We start from the raw sequence: 19,226 nt of genomic DNA, 5'->3' as shown, positions 1-19,226 counted from the left end.
TCTCTCTCTCTCTCTCTCTCTCTAAAACTCTCTCTCTCTCTCTCCCCCCCCTCTCCCTTCTTTCCCTGTTCTTGTACACACAGAGTTTTTTCACAGAGATTATTTGTGTGTGAGAAAAAAAGAGAGAGAAGAAGAGGTGTGTGTGTGTGTGTGTGTGTGTGTGTGTGTGTGTGTGTGTGTGTGTGTGTCACCTTGACCCAGTTTGCAGGGACAGAATCAGTACAGCTGGACTACACGTGTACAAAGCTGAACACAGATCCAGTAATGTTGTAACAGGTAAACGTCAGGCAGCCAATCAGAGCTTAGCAGGGAAGATCTGAGCCTGTGATTGGTTGGGCTGGATCAGTAAGGACTGCAGTGGTAGTGTGTGAGTGCTCTTTGATTCTATTACTGATCCTGTGTGTGTGTGTGTGTGTGTGTGTGTGTGTGTGCGTGTGTGTGCTGACAATAGGGATTTTGTAAAAGTGCAGAGTCATGCAGGCCCTGCAGATGGAGACGTGTCTGAGAGAGGCTTTGTGTCAGACTGTTTGCTGAGTGCTGAGATCAGACTGTAACTCTGATGTTCATGCTGTGGACACCAGGATGTCTGACTCTCCTGCACAAACAGATCAGATACACTATATCTTTTTATACGATTAGACAGTGCTGATCTATGGATTAATTCCCATTTCTTCTTCTACAGTTAAGGATCATGATACAGAATGATGTATTTTATATGATGAATCATTTAAAGCTAAAATTAATGTCTTTTGTAGTGAGTTTTCACTTATTTTATATCAGTTACAGGTCGTGTATTTCATCCGAGACCTTCAGTGATGTTCTACCTGAATCACTCCTCCTCCTAATCCCATCATTATGACTCCACATCTACAGAAAGCATCAGTATAATAGAGAAGTGCAGTAGATCAGAGCTGCATCACACACAGGATCTCATACAGTCACAATGAACATCATCACTAAAGCAACACAAACAATGATCACAATTCAACACGTCTCCTTTCACTGGAGCCACAACTGCACCTCCGCATACATCATCTCCAGCAGAAACACACACACACACACACACACACCTCCACATACATCATCTCCAGCAGAAACACACACACACACACACACCTCCACATACATCATCTCCAGCAGAAGCACCGAGATTCACCTTATCTCACACACACACACACACACACACACACACACACACGATAATGTAACGATAACCCTGAAGTACTGTCAGAGCTACTGTTGCAGATAACTAATCACCACCTTCTGACCAATCGCAGTCCAGGACTCATCTCTCTCTCTCTCTCTCTCTCTCTCTCTCTGTGGGTCAGTTGGATGATACGAGCTCGTCAGAGGGCAGCACCATAGACATAAAGCCGGAGGAGGAGGAGGCAGGGGCAGTGGAGGTGGTGGAAGAGTACCTGGACCCAGAAGCCTGCTGGACGGATGGTGAGCCATCAGACAAGTGAAGAACCTGTGTGTGTGTGTGTGTGTGTGTGTGTGTGTGTGTTTTTAAATAAATAAATGTTTACATGCTGCACAGAGGCCGCACTCTGAGGAGATTGTAGATGATTTGAGAAGGTCTGGGTGATCGGATCAGATCATTCGGTCCAAACTCATGATAAACCATAAAACGATACAAAGTTAAAAAAAAATCGATACACTTTTACTTTTGATTGAATCCTGACATCCAGAATTCACTACAACTGCTGACTGTTTAAAACAAAAATGCTTTTAGTTTTGCTTTAAAAAAAACATCTAACCCTGTGTGTGTGCAGCCTGTGTGGCGCGGTATAAGTGCTGTGACGTGCCCATCACTGAGGGTTGGGGGAAATACTGGTGGTATTTGAGGAAAACCTGCTACCTCATCGTAGAACACAACTGGTTCGAGACATTAATTATCTTCATGATCCTACTCAGTTCTGGGGCTCTGGTAAGGTCACACACACACACACACACACACACACACACACACACACACAGAATGATAGCTAAGTCTACATCAGCCTGTCTTCCATATTGGAAAGTTCCAGATGTAACCTCAGGAACACTCAGAGATACAGAGGTACCTCCTGTAAGATGACTGTGTATTTATTGAGACTGGTCGATCAGAAGATAGTCAGAAGATGGTGTAGATCTTGCAGGAGACTAGGTTCCTGTGTGCAGCTGCTGAAGATCACCAGAGGGTCTCCTGCTGTAGGTCTCCTAGTTTGGCTGTAAGGGACCGTCGCCAATCTCCATGTTGAAGCCCCACATGCAGGATTTATTTTTCCAGCAGCTCTGTCTGCAGCTGTGTTTAGGGACTGTCTACAAACTCCAGATTCTAGTGAAAGTGTGTGTGTGTGTGTGTGTGTGTGTGTGTGTGTGTGTGTGTGTGTGTGTGTGTGGTTTATATGAGCTTGTAGTGCCACCTTGTGGTCAATTTTATAGCTGACGCTAAACTTCTCATTACACACTTATTACACTGTCTGGAGAGAGAATGTGTGTGTGTGTGTGTGTGTGTGTGTGTGTGTGTGTGACAAGTATGTTTTAACCTGCAGTGTGTAGCTTCTTTTTTTTTTTTAATTCATGATGGAAAACGTAGATTGGGTTGTGGAAAAGAGTATTGACAAAATCAGTGGAACTGGCTTTTCTTCACAACCAGTGTGGAACTGATGCACAGAAGAAATGTGGATAGAAGAAGACAGTGCGATGATCTGAAGATGCTTTAGTTTCTTAGGTTTCGAATCAGTAACATCATGCAGCAGTAACATAAAGTAGCTGTGAAGTGAGGAACACAGGAACATTCAGGATCAGTGAGAACACTGAGATGGTGAGATGATGAGGAGTGGATCAGGGAGCAGAAGGAAGCTTTTCACACATCAGCTGGATTTTACATCACTGACCTCGATGGACATTCGATGGACATATCGTATGTCTCCCCCTCTTTATGTCTCCCTGTATCTCATATCTGTCTCCTCATGTCTCCCCATATCTAATGTCTCCCTGTATTTCATATCTCCCTGTCTCCTCATGTCTCCCCTTATCTCATATCTCTCTGTCTGTCTTTCTCATGTTTTTCATTATTTAATGTCTCCCCTTATCACATGTCTCCCTGTCTCCCCATGTCTCCCTGTATCTTATATCTCCCTCTCTCTTAATGCCTCCCCCTTATCTTATGTCTCTCTGTCTGTCTTTCTAATGTCTCGCATTATCTCATGACTCCCCTTATCTCATGTCTCCATGTCTCCTCAAGTCTCCCCATATCTCCCCGCCCCTTATGTCACCCTGTATCTCATCTCTTTGTTTCCTCATGTCTCCCCTTATCTCATGTCTCCTCATGTCTTCCCATATTTCATGTCTCCCTGTCTCCTCATGTCTCCCGGTATCTCATGTCTCCTTGTCTCCTCATGTCTCCCTGTATTTCATATCTCCCTGTTTACTCATGTCTCCCTGCATCTCATGTTGCCCCTTATCTCATCTCACGTTGTCTTCTCATGTCTCCCCTTATCTCATCTTCATGTGTTTCTTTATGTTTTCATGTGTCTTCTCATGTCTCCCTTAGTTTTCTCACACCTCCATGCGTCTTATGTCTCCTCATGTGTGTCCCTGTGTCTCTCTGACAGGCGTTTGAGGACGTGTATATAGAACAGAGGAAAACAATTCAGATTATTCTGGAATATGCAGATCGAGTCTTCACCTACATCTTCATCCTGGAAATGCTGCTGAAATGGGTCGCGTACGGCTTCGTCAAATATTTCACCAACGCCTGGTGCTGGTTAGACTTCTTCATCGTAGACGTGAGTGTCACTTTACTGTTACTTAATGTCTGTCTGTCTCTCTGTCTGTCCGTCTGTCTCTCTGTCTGTCCATCTGTCTGACAGTCTATCTGTTTTTCTCTGTGTCTGTATGTTATTATCGATCTCTCCGTCTGCATGTATTTATTTGTCTTTTCCAGTCTCTCTCTATCTGGGGCTCCGTTATCTGTCTCTCTGTGTGCCTTTCTTTCTATCTCTCATTTTGTCTTCATGTCTTTTTTCTCTGACTCTCTGAACAGACCTGAGGAACAGAGTTTATCACAGCTGTATTAATGTTGTTAATGATGATGATGATGATGATGATGAACAGAGTGAGTGTATGAAGTGTGAGGTTCTCTGTGTGTATGTGATATATATATATATATGTGTGTGTGTGTGTGTGTGTGTGTGTGTGTGTGTGTGTGTGTGTCTGATCGACATCACTGTACTTAAAAAAATACCAAAATCTTCGTCCTTTGGAAGTGATGGGGATGCTGTCCTTTCTTTCTTTCTTTCTTTCTTTCTTTCTTTCTTTCTTTCTTTCTTTCTTTCTTTCTTTCTTTCTTTCTTTCTTTCAACCGTAACTTTTCTATCCTCCTTTTTCTCCGTCTGTGATCATGTTTCATTCCTTCGTTTTTTTTTTTTACTTACTGTATCTCTTTGATGAAGTGTGTGTGTGTGTGTGTGCGTGTGTGTGTGTGTGTGTGTGTGTGTGTGTGTGTGTGTGTGTGTGATGAGTAATGAGTTTTTTCCTGCACTTTCGGTCATGTGATGTGTGATATGATGTAATTTAGCGGCGTAGCGACTGCAGGCATGTGCAGAAGAAAACTTCATCACCACGTTTCAGAAGCTCTCGCTGTCCTCCGGTGTAAACATTTGTCAGGTTTTGATGATGATCCTGTGGAGAGGATCAGGGGGCGAGGCCTAACCTGTTCACGTCAATCCTGAGGAAAAAGATCAGATCACAAGTCAAAATTCCTCAATACCTCACAGAAGGACAGAGAGAGAAAATAGAGACATACAGAGAGAGATTGAGACAGACAGACAAAGAGACAAAATAATAGCGAGCCAGAAAAATAGAAAGACAGTCAGAGATAAATACAGACAAAGACAGAAAGAGACACAAAAGAAATTGACAAAGTGATGAAGACAAGCAGACAAACAGATTCAGAAAGAGACAGATAGACAGAAAAGACAGACAAATATAGACACAGAAAAGACAGAAAGAGAGACAGACAATGAGAGATAGATGTAGATAAATATATATATAGACAGTGAAAGCTTGAGGGACAGAGTGATAGAGAGATAGACAGTTGGAAAGACATATGAGAGATAGAGAGACAGAAAAACACAGAAACAGACAACGATATAAAGAGAAAGACAAACAAAGATAAAGATTGAGAGAGAGACAGACCAATACAGAATGAGAGACAAGAAGCCAGAGAGACGTATAGAGGCAGACAGACAGACAGACAGACAGACAGACAGACAGACAGACAGGCGGAGACAAAATGATATAAAGACAGATAGACAAAAATATGAGAAATACGATTAAGAGAAAAAGTCAGTGACAAAGACAGAAAGAGAGACAGACAAAGAGACAAAATAATAGCGAGCCAGAAAAATAGAAAGACAGTCAGAGATAAATACAGACAAAGACAGAAAGAGAGACAGACAAAGAGAGATGGAGAGACAGACAGACAGACAGACAGACAGACAGACAGACAGACAGACAGACAGACAGACAGACAGACAGACGGAGACAAAATGATATAAAGACAGATAGACAAAAATATGAGAAATACGATTAAGAGAAAAAAGTCAGTGACAAAGACAGAAAGAGAGACAGACAAAGAGAGATGGAAAGACAGACAGACAGAGAGACAAGCAGACAGACAGATAAAGATAGGGACAAATTGAGACAGGAAGACAAATTGATGGATAGAGACAGACTGTGATATAGACAGGCAGACAGAATAGACATATAGAGAGAAAAAATAAAGAGAAGAATAGACAGATGCAGAAAGGAAAATATTTTGTATATGCTGATGATTAACTAATGATTCAGTGAAAACGAATTGGTGCATTAAGGTGGAGCAGGGCTATAACCACGCCCCCAACACTGGGGATTACCACGCCCCCAACACTGGGGATTACCACGCCCCCAAAACTGGGGATAACCACGCGCCCCCAACACAGTGGAAACCACACCCCCATCATCAGGAATAACCACACCCACAACACCGGGTGTATAACTATGCCCATGACACTGGGGAAGACCCCACCTTATATTTTTTGAGGGAGGGGCGATTCAGAGCCGTTTCTGATTTGATGTTGTGGGTCGGGGTAATTGGGGGCGTTTCTTCCTCAGTGTAACGGCAGTTATGGCCCTGGTGTGAACTTTTTCAGGTTCATTAATAACGTTCTGTGATTGAAATAAAACCTGTGGCAAAAGTGGCAGTGAGTTTGTGTGTGTTGTGTTCAGGAGACGAGACGAGACGGTAAGTGAGACGTTCTCAGCTGGACTAACATGAGTGTAAGTTTGTTGATGCGGATCTGAGAGAGTTTTGCGATTCTCTGACAGGTGACTTGTCTCTCTTTAGCCCTGATGGAGCCCGAGGCACTGAGGTGGCCTGTGATTGGCCGGGAGTGAGAGAGGGGCAGGGTAAGGTCACTGTTAGGACTCTTCTCTCTAACAGGAGTTCGTTTCCTCTCTCTCTCTCTCTCTCTCTCTCTCTCTCTCTCTCTCTCTCTCTCTCTCTCTCTCTCTCTCTCTCTCTCTCTATCTCTGCCCCCTTGCTGTCTTTAACCCCGCCCCTAACCCTCCTTTTCCACCCTAAACGACTGTGTACTGGTCTTGTGTGTACTGTATGCGGTTGGCGTGTTTGTACGTATTGTGTATTTCTGTCATGTTAACAGTATGGTGGATGTGCTCGTATGTATGTGCACTATCTCTCCTTTCTCTCTTTCTCTTAACATTTCTCCCATGATCTCTGTTTCTCTCCCGGATCTATTAAGACACTCGTTTCCTTCCAGGTTTGCTGTTTTTACGCTGCTTTCCGACTTTCTGCGATAACTGAACTAATCACAAATAAACAAACGAACGAACAAACAAACAAACAAACAAAAATGACAAAAAGAAACAGTCAAGGTTCAGATGCTTTGGAGGTGTTCACCATCCCTAGTGCAGCAGATAACCCATGTCTAACCTTCTCTCTCTTTCTTTCTTTCTTTCTTTCTTTCTCTCGTTCTTCTCTTTTGTGTGTTAATATGCACTTATATACATACATACGAACGGATGCAGACATACCTTGAATTATGTATGTATATATGTGTCATGTGTCTTTAACTCTCCAGTGTAAAAGCACCATAGGGTTCTTTCTCTCGTTCTCTATTACCCCTGCCATCCTTCCTGACTTAAACACTTTGTCCCTCTCTTTCTCCCCCTTTCTTCCTCTCTGTCTTTCTCTTTTTCCCTTTATATAGGTCTCTATAGTCAGCCTTATAGCTAATGCGCTGGGGTATTCAGACTTGGGCCCCATTAAGTCCCTGAGGACTTTGCGGGCCCTCAGGCCCCTGAGAGCTTTGTCCCGGTTTGAGGGAATGAGGGTAAGATCCGTAGCTGCCCAGTGCATGTCCCTCACTCTGTGAAACACATTGCATGCCAAGAACCACCATCATGCAAAAAAAGGGAAAAAAAGCTAATCATAGCTAGCTAGAGAAAATAGCATAAAGTTCAAAGGGTTTCAGTGTGACATCATCTGAAACTAATACACGCTAAATGCATGCTTTATGCATAAAATTATTGCATGATCCGAAAACGTTTTTCACAAAGTCCCTCTGAACTCGTTATAAAAAAAAAAAAAGATCAGGGAGCGGGCGGGGCTTAATCTGAGCACTTTGTGATGTAATAAAGTTATAAAACATGTTGCCTAGCCAACAGGAGTGAAAATCATCTTATCTGCTGTTTTTCATTCATTTATTAGGCAGTGTAAATCTTTCTGCATCAAAGCGACATGTTCAGGGGACTTGGATGTTAACGTGAGATAAAAACAGGGTTTCGTATTAAAACGCAAGCTGCTTCATCACAAACTCGCATTAGCATTAGCGCTGGGGCTGTTCACATCTCAACCGTCTCACCATTAACCCCGCCCACTTCCCAATCCCACCCCATGCCAAGCACGCCAAAGACAAAATCTAGCTTTAGTCACGTTTCACACAGAACCCTGAAACACACGTAAAGCTTTATGTAGGTGACATGAATCTCGAATACGAAGGAAACGTGCATTATTTACATATTAATAATGATTGTGTAGTTTGTGGGCGTGGCCTCTGTTTTATAAATATATATATAAGAAATAGTAGTCCAAACACTATATTGCAAAAGTTTGTGGACACCTGGTCAAAAGTACGGTATTTACTTTGAAAGCATTGCATTTCACATTTAGTCCCAATTTGCTGTTATAATTTCCTCCACTTTTCTGGGAAGATGTTCTACAAGACTTTAGAATGTTCTTGTTTACATTTGTAAACCACATATGGCAGGAAAGGACAGGTGTCCTAATACATTTGGAAGATCCTACGTGTTCTAATACATTAGAAGAGCCGAACTTGTTCACAAACGTTCATGGGCAGGTGTCCACAATCTTCTGGCCATATATTGTATACACATGTATGTATATTGTAATACTAACCCAAATAAACCACTGCAGGAATCAGGGTGAAAATCAGATCTTTGAGGTAAAAGTGCACATCCTCATTCTAGCTTTAATCTACAGCAATTGCTACAGTCACTCATCAGATCATCTCAGCACCATCGATCTCCACATCTGTCTGAAATTACTTAAGGAACAAAGATCTAGAAGGGAAACTGTGAGTGGAGAACCAAAAAAACATTAGAGTTAGTGTATGTTTCAGAGAAGAACATGATCAGCAGGTAGAAGGTTAGTATGTGTTTGGAGAAGAACATGGTAAGCAGGTAGAAGGTTAATGTGTTTGGAGAAGAACGTGGTGAGCAGGTAGAAGGTTACTGTGTTTTTGGAGAAGACCATGGTGAGCAGGTAGGTAAAAATTATGTCCTGCTGCTGGCTCTGCATGATCTTCTGCTGGCCTGTCATCTCAGAGCTTTATCCAACCAGCCTGTGTGTCATCATAAACATCATTGCTTTTGTGTAACTCATGAGAAAAAGCTGGAGTGGTGAAGCCTGAGTAGATGCCTCCTGGCTTGAATCAGTGATCGGTTCTTGCAGATCTCTGAGCAGTACACTGGCATGGCGAGGGTTTATCCTGTTCAGATCTAAACCCAACCCTGTGGGGATGGTCTCCACAAATTGGTGGACAAAAGCTGAGGAAATGAGCTCACGCTTGCTGGTTGCTTTAAAATTTTATATCAGTGAAAAAAAACTTTTTAATATTCAGCTGGATGTAAGAACTGGAGGTTCATGTTTGTTTGAATCAGATTTTTTTATGACCATCAACATGTTCCACAAACCGCTGTAGGTCTGAAGTCAGCCATCCAGTGTGCAGCTCCAGAGGGTTTATGTGAGAACTGAAACCACACAAGACCTCCTGAGACCCTCGCAGTACACGTGAAGTGTCTTATAGGGAATTTTACTCGTTTAACTCTCAGCATTCAGCATCATTTTGCAGGAGTTATCTGATCTTCTCAAAAACATCAAAATTAGGGTCAAAAGTTTTGTGACACCTGACTCCTACGTGCTTCTTCACCAAACTGTTTGAGACACTCAATTGTGTATGGATCCTTTGGATGCATGAGCATGAAATTATTCCTCCAGTTAAACTAGGAGACCCAAATCTACCACAAAGACAGCTCCATGAAGATCTGCTTTCCATGGGTTGGAGTGGAAGATCTTCTGCTATAGCGCTCCAACCCTATTGAATGTGAATGAATGTGAACGCTGACCCAGACCTCAGTACTTGACTTTACTAACACACCTGTAGTGCGCAAAACAAAACCCGAGATTAACAAGGTGCTACAAAGCGTAGTTTTGCGCAGTGTAAATGGGGATGTGGTAGTGAGCGGTGGCCACAGTGATGCTGCCGAACTCTTCCTCCTGGTCTGTCCCCCACACTGCTGTGTACGTTTCCAAGTTTAATCATAAAAAAAAAACATTGACTGTGTGCTCAGTGCGAGGCGGAGCCTAAACGTAATGTTTGTGAGGGAACTCGATTTGTAACTGTTCTGCACGTAAACAGTGCACATGTGCACCAAACCGAAAGCCCTGCACCGACACGTGCACAGGAACACAGGTTCAAAAAGAGGCACATAGCAATCTTATGGTCAGGTGTCCACAAACTCTTCGGCCCTACAGTGTAGTGAGGTTTAAACATCAGATTTATTGATTAATGCAACTGTTGCTTTCCATATATGATTGAAATAAAGAGTGGAGTTAGTTAGAGTGGAGTTTCCTTCAACACCTCACATAATAAAACAGCTTAATGATGTGGGGAATTTACAGCTGAATGTGCTTTTCTCTTTCCCCTCCCCTTCCCTTCCCTTCCCCATGATAAGGTGGTGGTGAACGCCCTGGTAGGTGCCATCCCATCCATCATGAACGTGCTGTTGGTGTGTTTGATCTTCTGGCTGATCTTCAGTATTATGGGAGTGAACCTGTTTGCTGGAAAGTACTATTACTGCTTCAATGAGACAATAGAAAAATATTTCGAGACTGTTGACGTCAACAACAAGACGGAGTGTTTTGCGCTCATCAATGCCAATCACTCCGAGGTCCGCTGGAAGAACGTCAAGATCAACTTCGATAACGTGGGTGCTGGATATCTGGCACTCTTACAAGTGGTGGGTTTGATTCGATCTTTAAAAAAAAAACGTTGTTACATGGCGACGATGAAACTTCAGCTGTTTTCACTACATGTCCTACAATCTTTGTCATCTTTGTTTGACTTTTGAGTTTATATTCAAAAATCCAGAAATGCTCTAAAAAAGAAGATTGAACTGTTTTTGTGTGCTGATGTTCTGCTCCATCAGGCCACGTTTAAAGGCTGGATGGACATCATGTACGCAGCAGTGGATTCCAGAAAGGTAAAGAAAATAGGTGACCTTATCGCCATTTTGTAAGAGTTTTGTAATGAATTGAACACTTTCCCTCTTTACATCACCAGGTTTACATGCAAACTTATCATTTCTGTTTATCTTTTCTTTTATAAACAAGTAAAAAGAAGACACTGTTGCGGAATCACTTGCATCACTCAACTGACCAACAATAGTGTGTTAGAGACAGACCACACCCCCAAGCATTCCAAACACACCTGACTGGAGCTCATCACGAGAAACAGTCATCAAAATACCAAAATAATCAAAAAATAAATAAAAAATACAAATAAATTATGAAGATATAAAGAAGGAATGAATTTTCCATCTGTCTCAGGAACTGGTGTATTCCATCACTAAGGTTAAAATATGAGGTGGTCAAAATATTCCAGGACTGGTTTTGTAACATGGCAACAGATAGCAGGACAAGTTTACACGCACAGTCACAGGGAGCACCGACCTTCATAAGTCAGTGTGCCAATAGTGTGTCCCTTTCCAAAACACACACCTCCACACAAAACACAAACCTACACACAGACGTACACACCCTCTCCAAAACACACACCTACACACAGACATACACACCCTCTCCAAAACACACAGACATACACACCCTCTCCAAAACACACAGACATACACACCTACACACAGACGTACACACCTCTCCAAAACACACAGACACACAGACATACACACCTCTCCAAAACACACACCTACACACAGACATACACACCTCTCCAAAACACACACCTACACACAGACGTATACACCCTCTCCAAAACACACAGACACACAGACATACACACCTCTCAAAACACACACAGACACACAGGCGTACACACCTCTCCAAAACACACAGACACACAGACATACACCCTCTCCAAAACACACACCTACACACAGACCTACACCTCTCCAAAACACACAGACACACAGACATACACACCTCTCCAAAACACACACCTACACACAGACGTATACACCTCTCCAAAACACACACACAGACGTACACACACCTCTCCAAAACACACCTACACACAGACGTACACACTCTCCAAAACACACACCTACACAGACATACACACCTCTCCAAAACACACACCTACACACAGACATACACACCTTCACACAAAACACACACCTACACACAGACGTACACCCTCTCCAAAACACACAGACATACACACCTCTCCAAAACACACACCTACACACAGACGTATACACCCTCTCCAAAACACACACCTACACACAGACGTACACCCTCTCCAAAACACACACCTACACACAGACATACACACCTCTCCAAAACACACACCTACACACAGGCGTACACACCTCTCAAAACACACACCTACACACAGACATACACACCTCTCCAAAACACACACCTACACACAGACGTACACCTCTCCAAAACACACAGACACACAGGCGTACACACCTCTCCAAAACACACACAGACACACAGACATACACCTCTCCAAAACACACAGACATACACACCTCCAAAAACACACACACAGACGTACACACCTCTCCAAAACACACACCTACACACAGACGTACACACACCTCCACAAAACACACACCTACACACAGACATACACACCTCTCCAAAACACACCTACACACAGACGTACACACCTCTCAAAACACACACCTACACACAGACCTACACCTCTCCAAAGCACACACCTACACAGACGTACACACACCTCCACACAAAACACACACCTACACACAGACATACACCCTCTCCAAAACACACACCTACACACAGACGTACACACACCTCCACAAAACACACACCTACACACAGGCGTACACACCTCTCCAAAACACACACCTACACACAGACATACACACCTCTCCAAAACACACAGACATACACACCTCTCCAAAACACACAGACATACACACCTACACACAGACGTACACACCTCTCCAAAACACACAGACACACAGACATACACACCTCTCCAAAACACACAGACACACAGACATACACCTCTCCAAAACACACAGACACACAGACGTACACACCTCTCCAAAACACACAGACACACAGACATACACACCTCTCCAAAACACACACCTACACACAGACCTACACACCTCTCCAAAACACACAGACACACAGACACACACCTCTCCAAAACACACAGACACACAGACATACACACCTCTCCAAAACACACACCTACACACAGACCTACACACCTCTCCAAAACACACAGACACACAGACATACACACCTCTCCAAAACACACACCTACACACAGACGTACACCCTCTCCAAAACACACAGACATACACACCTCTCCAAAACACACCTACACACAGACGTACACAACCTCTTCAAAACAAACACACATACACACCTCTGTAAAACACACAGACATACACACCTCTCCAAAACACACACCTACACACAGACGTACACACCTCTCCAAAACACACACCTACACACAGACGTACACCCTCTCCAAAACACACACCTACACACAGACATACACACCTCTCCAAAACACACACTACACACAGACGTACACCTCTCCAAAACACACACTACACACAGACGTATACACCCTCTCCAAAACACACACCTACACACAGACATACACCTCTCCAAAACACACACACACACACACAGACGTACACCTCTCCAAAACACACACCTACACACAGACATACACACCTCTCCAAAACACACACCTACACACAGACGTATACACCTCTCCAAAACACACACCTACACACAGACATACACACCTCTCCAAAACACACACTACACACAGACGTACACACCTCTCCAAAACACACACACACAGACGTACACACCTCTCCAAAACACACACCTACACACAGACGTACACACATCTCACACAAAACACACCTACACACAGACATACACACCTCTCCAAAACACACCTACACACAGACGTACACACCTCTCCAAAACACACCTACACACAGACCTACACACCTCTCCAAAGCACACACCTACACACAGACATACACACCTCCACACAAAACACACACCTACACAGACGTACACAACCTCTTCAAAACAAACACACATACACACCTCCAAAACACACACACACAGACGTACACATCTCCACACAAAACACACCTACACACAGACATACACACCTCTCCAAAACATGCACCTACACACAGACATACACACTCTCCAAAACACACCTCCACACAGACGTACACACCTCTCCAAAACACACACCTACACACAGACGTACACAACCTCTTCAAAACACACACCTACACACAGACGTACACACATCTCCACACAAAACACACACCTACACACAGACAGACACACCTTCTCCAAAACACACACCTACACAGACAGACACACCTCTCCAAAACACACACCTCCACACAGACGTACACCTCTCCAAAACACACACCTACACACAGACGTACACAACCTCTTCAAAACACACACCTACACACAGACGTACACACATCTCCACACAAAACACACACCTACACACAGACAGACACACCTTCTCCAAAACACACACCTACACACAGGCGTACACACCTCTCAAAACACACACCTACACACAGACGTACACAACCTCTTTAAAACACACACCTCCACACAGACGTACAACCTCTTTAAAACACACACCTCACACAGACGTATACACACCTCCACAAAACACACACCTCCACACAAAACACAGACCTCCACACAAAACACACACCTCCACATAGACGTACACACCTCTCCAAAACACACACCTACACACAGACCTACACACCTCTCCAAAACACACACCTCCACACAAAACACACACCTACACATAGACATACACCCCCTTTCCAAAACACACGCCTACACACAGACGTACACACCCTTTCCAAAACACACACCTACACACAGACATCTACACCCTCTTCAAAACAAACACACATACACACCCTCTGTAAAACACACAGACAGACAGACACAGACATAAACACACACACAAGCAATGTTTACTGTAATGAGCTGCTACATTTATAGCCTGCATTTACACCATTAGTTTTGTGACTAGTGACTATAAAACTGAAAATAAAGATATCTCCAAAACTATTGCTGTATATTATTCAGATGTATTGTACTGGTGCTCATTATGAACCTGTGTTTGACCTGAATCTGTGCACATGTATATGAACATTAAATCTGCAATCCGAATGAGTCCAAACAAACCTTGTTCTTAGCTTAAATACACCCTTAATCATGATTCTTCCATTCAAATGCAAATCTCAGTGATTTATTTGAGGCGTAAAATGTGTATCGTGAACTGTGAACATTTGTGCTGCTTGTTTCTAGGTTGAAGATCAACCAAAGTATGAAGATAATCTGTACATGTACATCTACTTCGTCATCTTCATCATCTTCGGTTCATTCTTCACACTTAACCTCTTTATTGGTGTCATCATCGACAACTTCAACCAACAGAAGAAAAAGATAAGTGTTCTCTGTGTTTCATTAGAACATTCAACATGTTCCTCTCTGTAAAATTCCTGCCTCTGAACTCGTGACTCTGAACTGTTGGGGAATCTCTGTATAATGTAAACTTTTGATCTGATGATTTTCAATCAGCATCGTCATTAGCTTTTGTCAGCGTTTGTTAAGGAGCTGGGATCTGTTCCATTTTACTACTTGTATTCATTTCCTTCACAATTCTACTTTAACATGTTGCATTTGAAGGTGGTTTCTCAAAAGCCCCTGAAAGATCTTTTATTTGAACAAAAGTGTTTCAGAAGTGTTCATCATTACCATTGGAGTTTTTCAGGTTGTAACCAGTGTCATTTTCTCCCTATACTTCGGAGGTCAGGATATCTTCATGACAGAAGAACAAAAGAAGTACTATAATGCTATGAAAAAATTAGGCTCAAAGAAACCACAGAAGCCCATCCCCAGACCACAGGTACCAAAACAAACAGAAACTAACCACTGCACATAAACACTACAAATACTTTCCATTTATTCCTGTTTTCATCCACATTTTTTTTCCAGAACAACATCCAGGGGATGGTGTTTGACTTTGTCACTCAACAAGCCTTCGACATCTCTATCATGATTCTCATCTGTCTCAACATGGTCACAATGATGGTGGAAACCGATGACCAGTCACCAGAGACAGAGAACATTTTGTACTGGGTCAACTTCGTCTTCATCGTCGTGTTCACTGGCGAGTTTGTGCTGAAGCTCTTTGCACTACGACATTACTACTTTACCAATGGCTGGAACATCTTCGACTGTGTGGTGGTGATTCTGTCTATTGTGGGTGAGTAGAATGAAATGAGGGGGATAGAGATGAAGGGGCAGGACACACAGGGCTGGCTGGAGATTTGGCCAGTGGAACTCATGTCCAAATCAAGATTTTTGTTGCCGTGGCTGACAGGGATGTGTCTAAGAGTGGGCATGACTGAGAGTGGGTGTGGCAGACAGGGACATGGTTGAGAGTGGGTGTGTCTGACAGGGACATGGTTGAGAGTGGGTGTGTCTGACAGGGACATGGTTGAGAGTGGGTGTGGCAGACAAAGACATGGTTGAGGGTGGGTGTGTCTGACAGGGACATGGCTAAGAGTTGTGTGTGGCTGTCATGGATGTGTCTGAGAGTGGGCATGACCGAGAGTGGGCGTGGCAGAAAGGGACATGGTTGAGAGTGGGTGTGTCTGACAGGGACATGGTTGAGAGTGGGTGTGTCTAACAGGGACATGGTTGAGAGTGGGTGTGGCAGACAGGGACATGGTTGAGAGTGGTGTGTCTGACAGGGACATGGCTAAGAGTTGTGTGTGGCTGTCATGGACGTGTCTGAGAGTGGGCATGACCGAGAGTGGGCGTGGCAGACAGGGACATGGTTGAGAGTGGGTGTGTCTAATAGGGACATGGTTGAGAGTGGGTGTGGCAGATAAAGACATGGTTGAGGGTGGGTGTGTCTGACAGGGACATGGCTAAGGGTTGTGTGTGGCTGTCATGGACGTGTCTGAGTGGGCATGACCGAGTGGGCGTGGCAGAAAGGGACATGGTTGAGAGTGGTGTGTCTGACAGGGACATGGTTGAGAGTGGGTGTGTCTAACAGGGACATGGTTGAGAGTGGGTGTGGCAGACAAAGACATGGTTGAGGGTGGGTGTGTCTGACAGGGACATGGCTAAGAGTTGTGTGTGGCTGTCATGGACGTGTCTGAGAGTGGGCATGACCGAGTGGGCGTGGCAGACAGGGACATGGTTGAGAGTGGGTGTGTCTAATAGGGACATGGTTGAGAGTGGGTGTGGCAGATAAAGACATGGTTGAGGGTGGGTGTGTCTGACAGGGACATGGCTAAGGGTTGTGTGTGGCTGTCATGGACGTGTCTGAGAGTGGGCATGACTGAGAGTGGGCGTGTCAGACAGGGACATGGTTGAGAGTGGGTCTGTCTAAGAGGGACATGGGTAAGAGTTGTGTGTGGCTGTCATGGACATGTTTTAGAGTGGGCATGACTGAGAGTGGGCATGGCAGACAGAGACATGGCTGAGAGTGGGCATGGCTCGATAGTAAAATAGATGTAAATCCTGATACACAAAAAAAAATGTCCTTCTGAACATGATCTTTCTGTAAAAGTTACATGATTTAATTTGCTTGACTATGCGTTCTGTTTCTCGTATCTCAGGTATGTTCCTGGCAGACCTGATCGAGAAGTACTTTGTGTCACCGACTCTGTTCAGGGTGATCCGCCTGGCTCGAATCGGTCGCATCTTGCGCTTAATCAAAGGAGCCAAGGGTATCCGGACTTTACTGTTTGCCTTAATGATGTCACTTCCTGCCCTGTTTAACATCGGCTTGCTGCTCTTCCTGGTCATGTTTATCTTCTCCATATTCGGCATGTCTAACTTCGCATATGTGAAGCGGGAACTTGGCATCGACGACATGTACAACTTTGAGACGTTCGGTAACAGCATGATCATCTTGTTCATGATCACCACGTCAGCAGGGTGGGATGGTTTGCTGGCTCCCATTCTCAACTACCCACCTGACTGCAACCCTGAGAAGGAGAACCCAGGAACCACAGTGAAGGGCAACTGCGGCAACCCATCTGTGGGAATCTTCTTCTTTGTTATGTACATTATTGTGTCCTTTTTGATTGTTGTAAACATGTACATCGCCATTATTCTGGAGAACTTCAGCGTCGCGACAGAGGAGAGCGCTGATCCGTTGTGCGAGGACGACTTTGAGTCCTTCTATGAGATCTGGGAGAAGTTTGACCCAGATGCTTCACAGTTTATCACCTTTGCCAAGCTGCCAGACTTTGCAGACACACTGGAACATCCTCTTCGTGTGCCGAAGCCCAACATCATCGAGCTCATCGCTATGGATCTCCCTATGGTTAGTGGGGATCGGATTCACTGCTTGGACATCCTGTTTGCTTTCACCAAACGCGTCCTGGGCGACAGCGGTGATCTGGATATGATGCGTCAGCAGATGGAGGAGCGCTTTGTGGCAGCAAATCCTTCCAAAGTGTCCTATGAGCCGATCACCACCACGCTGCGACGTAAGCAGGAGGAGGTTTCAGCCGTGATAATCCAGAGGGCGTACCGCGCTCACCTCAGCCGCCGGGGTTTCGTCTGCAAACGCCGACCTGCCAACAACAAGCTGGAAAACGGAGGGACAAATCAGGAGAAGAAAGAAGACACGCCCTCTACAGCATCCCTGCCATCTTACGACAGTGTAACCAAGCCTGAGAAGGAAAAGCAAGATGACAACAACGAGGGGAAGGGTCGTAAGGAGAAGGGCCGGAACCAAAAAGATGTCAGGGAATCGAAGTGTTAAAGCTGGACACATGGACAGCAAGAAAACCTCACGATAATGAATTTAATAACTAATCTCAAGCAAGACAAGCGGAAACCTTGAATCAGACTACACAGATACGTGTACAGATTAATTTCATTTGCAAGTAAGGAAACGTTATATTTAAAAAAAAAAAAAGATCTGCAAATTAAAGGACAAGACAAAAAAAATTGTTTACAAACTTCACAGGTGTACGAATGCGACAGAGAGCATTGGGGTTTCTTCAGTGCTTGACTCTTTAAAGTTAAACCAAACATAATCAGCTTCCTGTGTGACACTGTTGCATCAAAACTCAATCAGATGGGATCTTTTCACCGAGGACTGATACTTGATTATCGCGTATTAGAGGGCTACACTGCACTTCAGGACGGAACTTGTTGCTTTTATATATATATATATATATATATATATATATATATATATATATATATATATATATATTTAAGGAAACCAAGGAATAAAAAAATAATAATAAATCACAGCATGGTGTGTCGTTCCCCACATCTGGAGAATCCCGTGCTGATGCGTTTATGAACA

At 43.9% G+C, this 19,226-nt stretch overlaps 1 protein-coding gene across 9 annotated transcripts in view; it reads left to right on the top strand.

The window, feature by feature from the left end:
- The window catches only part of scn8ab (sodium channel, voltage gated, type VIII, alpha subunit b), a 97,020-nt gene that overhangs the window by 77,347 nt on the left and 447 nt on the right, over nucleotides 1-19,226 (top strand). For 6 of the 9 annotated variants that reach the window (XM_046845859.1, XM_046845884.1, XM_046845868.1 and 3 more), the window contains 10 exons: nucleotides 1,329-1,446; nucleotides 1,776-1,930; nucleotides 3,603-3,776; nucleotides 7,260-7,382; nucleotides 10,306-10,590; nucleotides 10,780-10,833; nucleotides 15,188-15,325; nucleotides 15,684-15,788; nucleotides 15,878-16,148; nucleotides 17,515-19,226. The exon at nucleotides 17,515-19,226 is cut by the window's right edge and continues 447 nt beyond it. In XM_046845859.1, coding sequence (XP_046701815.1) covers nucleotides 1,329-1,446; nucleotides 1,776-1,930; nucleotides 3,603-3,776; nucleotides 7,260-7,382; nucleotides 10,306-10,590; nucleotides 10,780-10,833; nucleotides 15,188-15,325; nucleotides 15,684-15,788; nucleotides 15,878-16,148; nucleotides 17,515-18,671 — 2,580 coding nt within the window. In that variant the 3' untranslated portion in view covers nucleotides 18,672-19,226. The remainder of the gene's footprint in view (nucleotides 1-1,328; nucleotides 1,447-1,775; nucleotides 1,931-3,602; nucleotides 3,777-7,259; nucleotides 7,383-10,305; nucleotides 10,591-10,779; nucleotides 10,834-15,187; nucleotides 15,326-15,683; nucleotides 15,789-15,877; nucleotides 16,149-17,514) is intronic. The other 3 variants (XM_046845900.1, XM_046845929.1, XM_046845920.1) reach the window with 1 other exon arrangement.

Source organism: Silurus meridionalis, chromosome 1 (assembly GCF_014805685.1).
Source record: "Silurus meridionalis isolate SWU-2019-XX chromosome 1, ASM1480568v1, whole genome shotgun sequence".
In the NCBI taxonomy this organism is placed as follows: domain Eukaryota; kingdom Metazoa; phylum Chordata; class Actinopteri; order Siluriformes; family Siluridae; genus Silurus; species Silurus meridionalis.
This window is presented reverse-complemented; position numbering and strand designations above follow the sequence as displayed.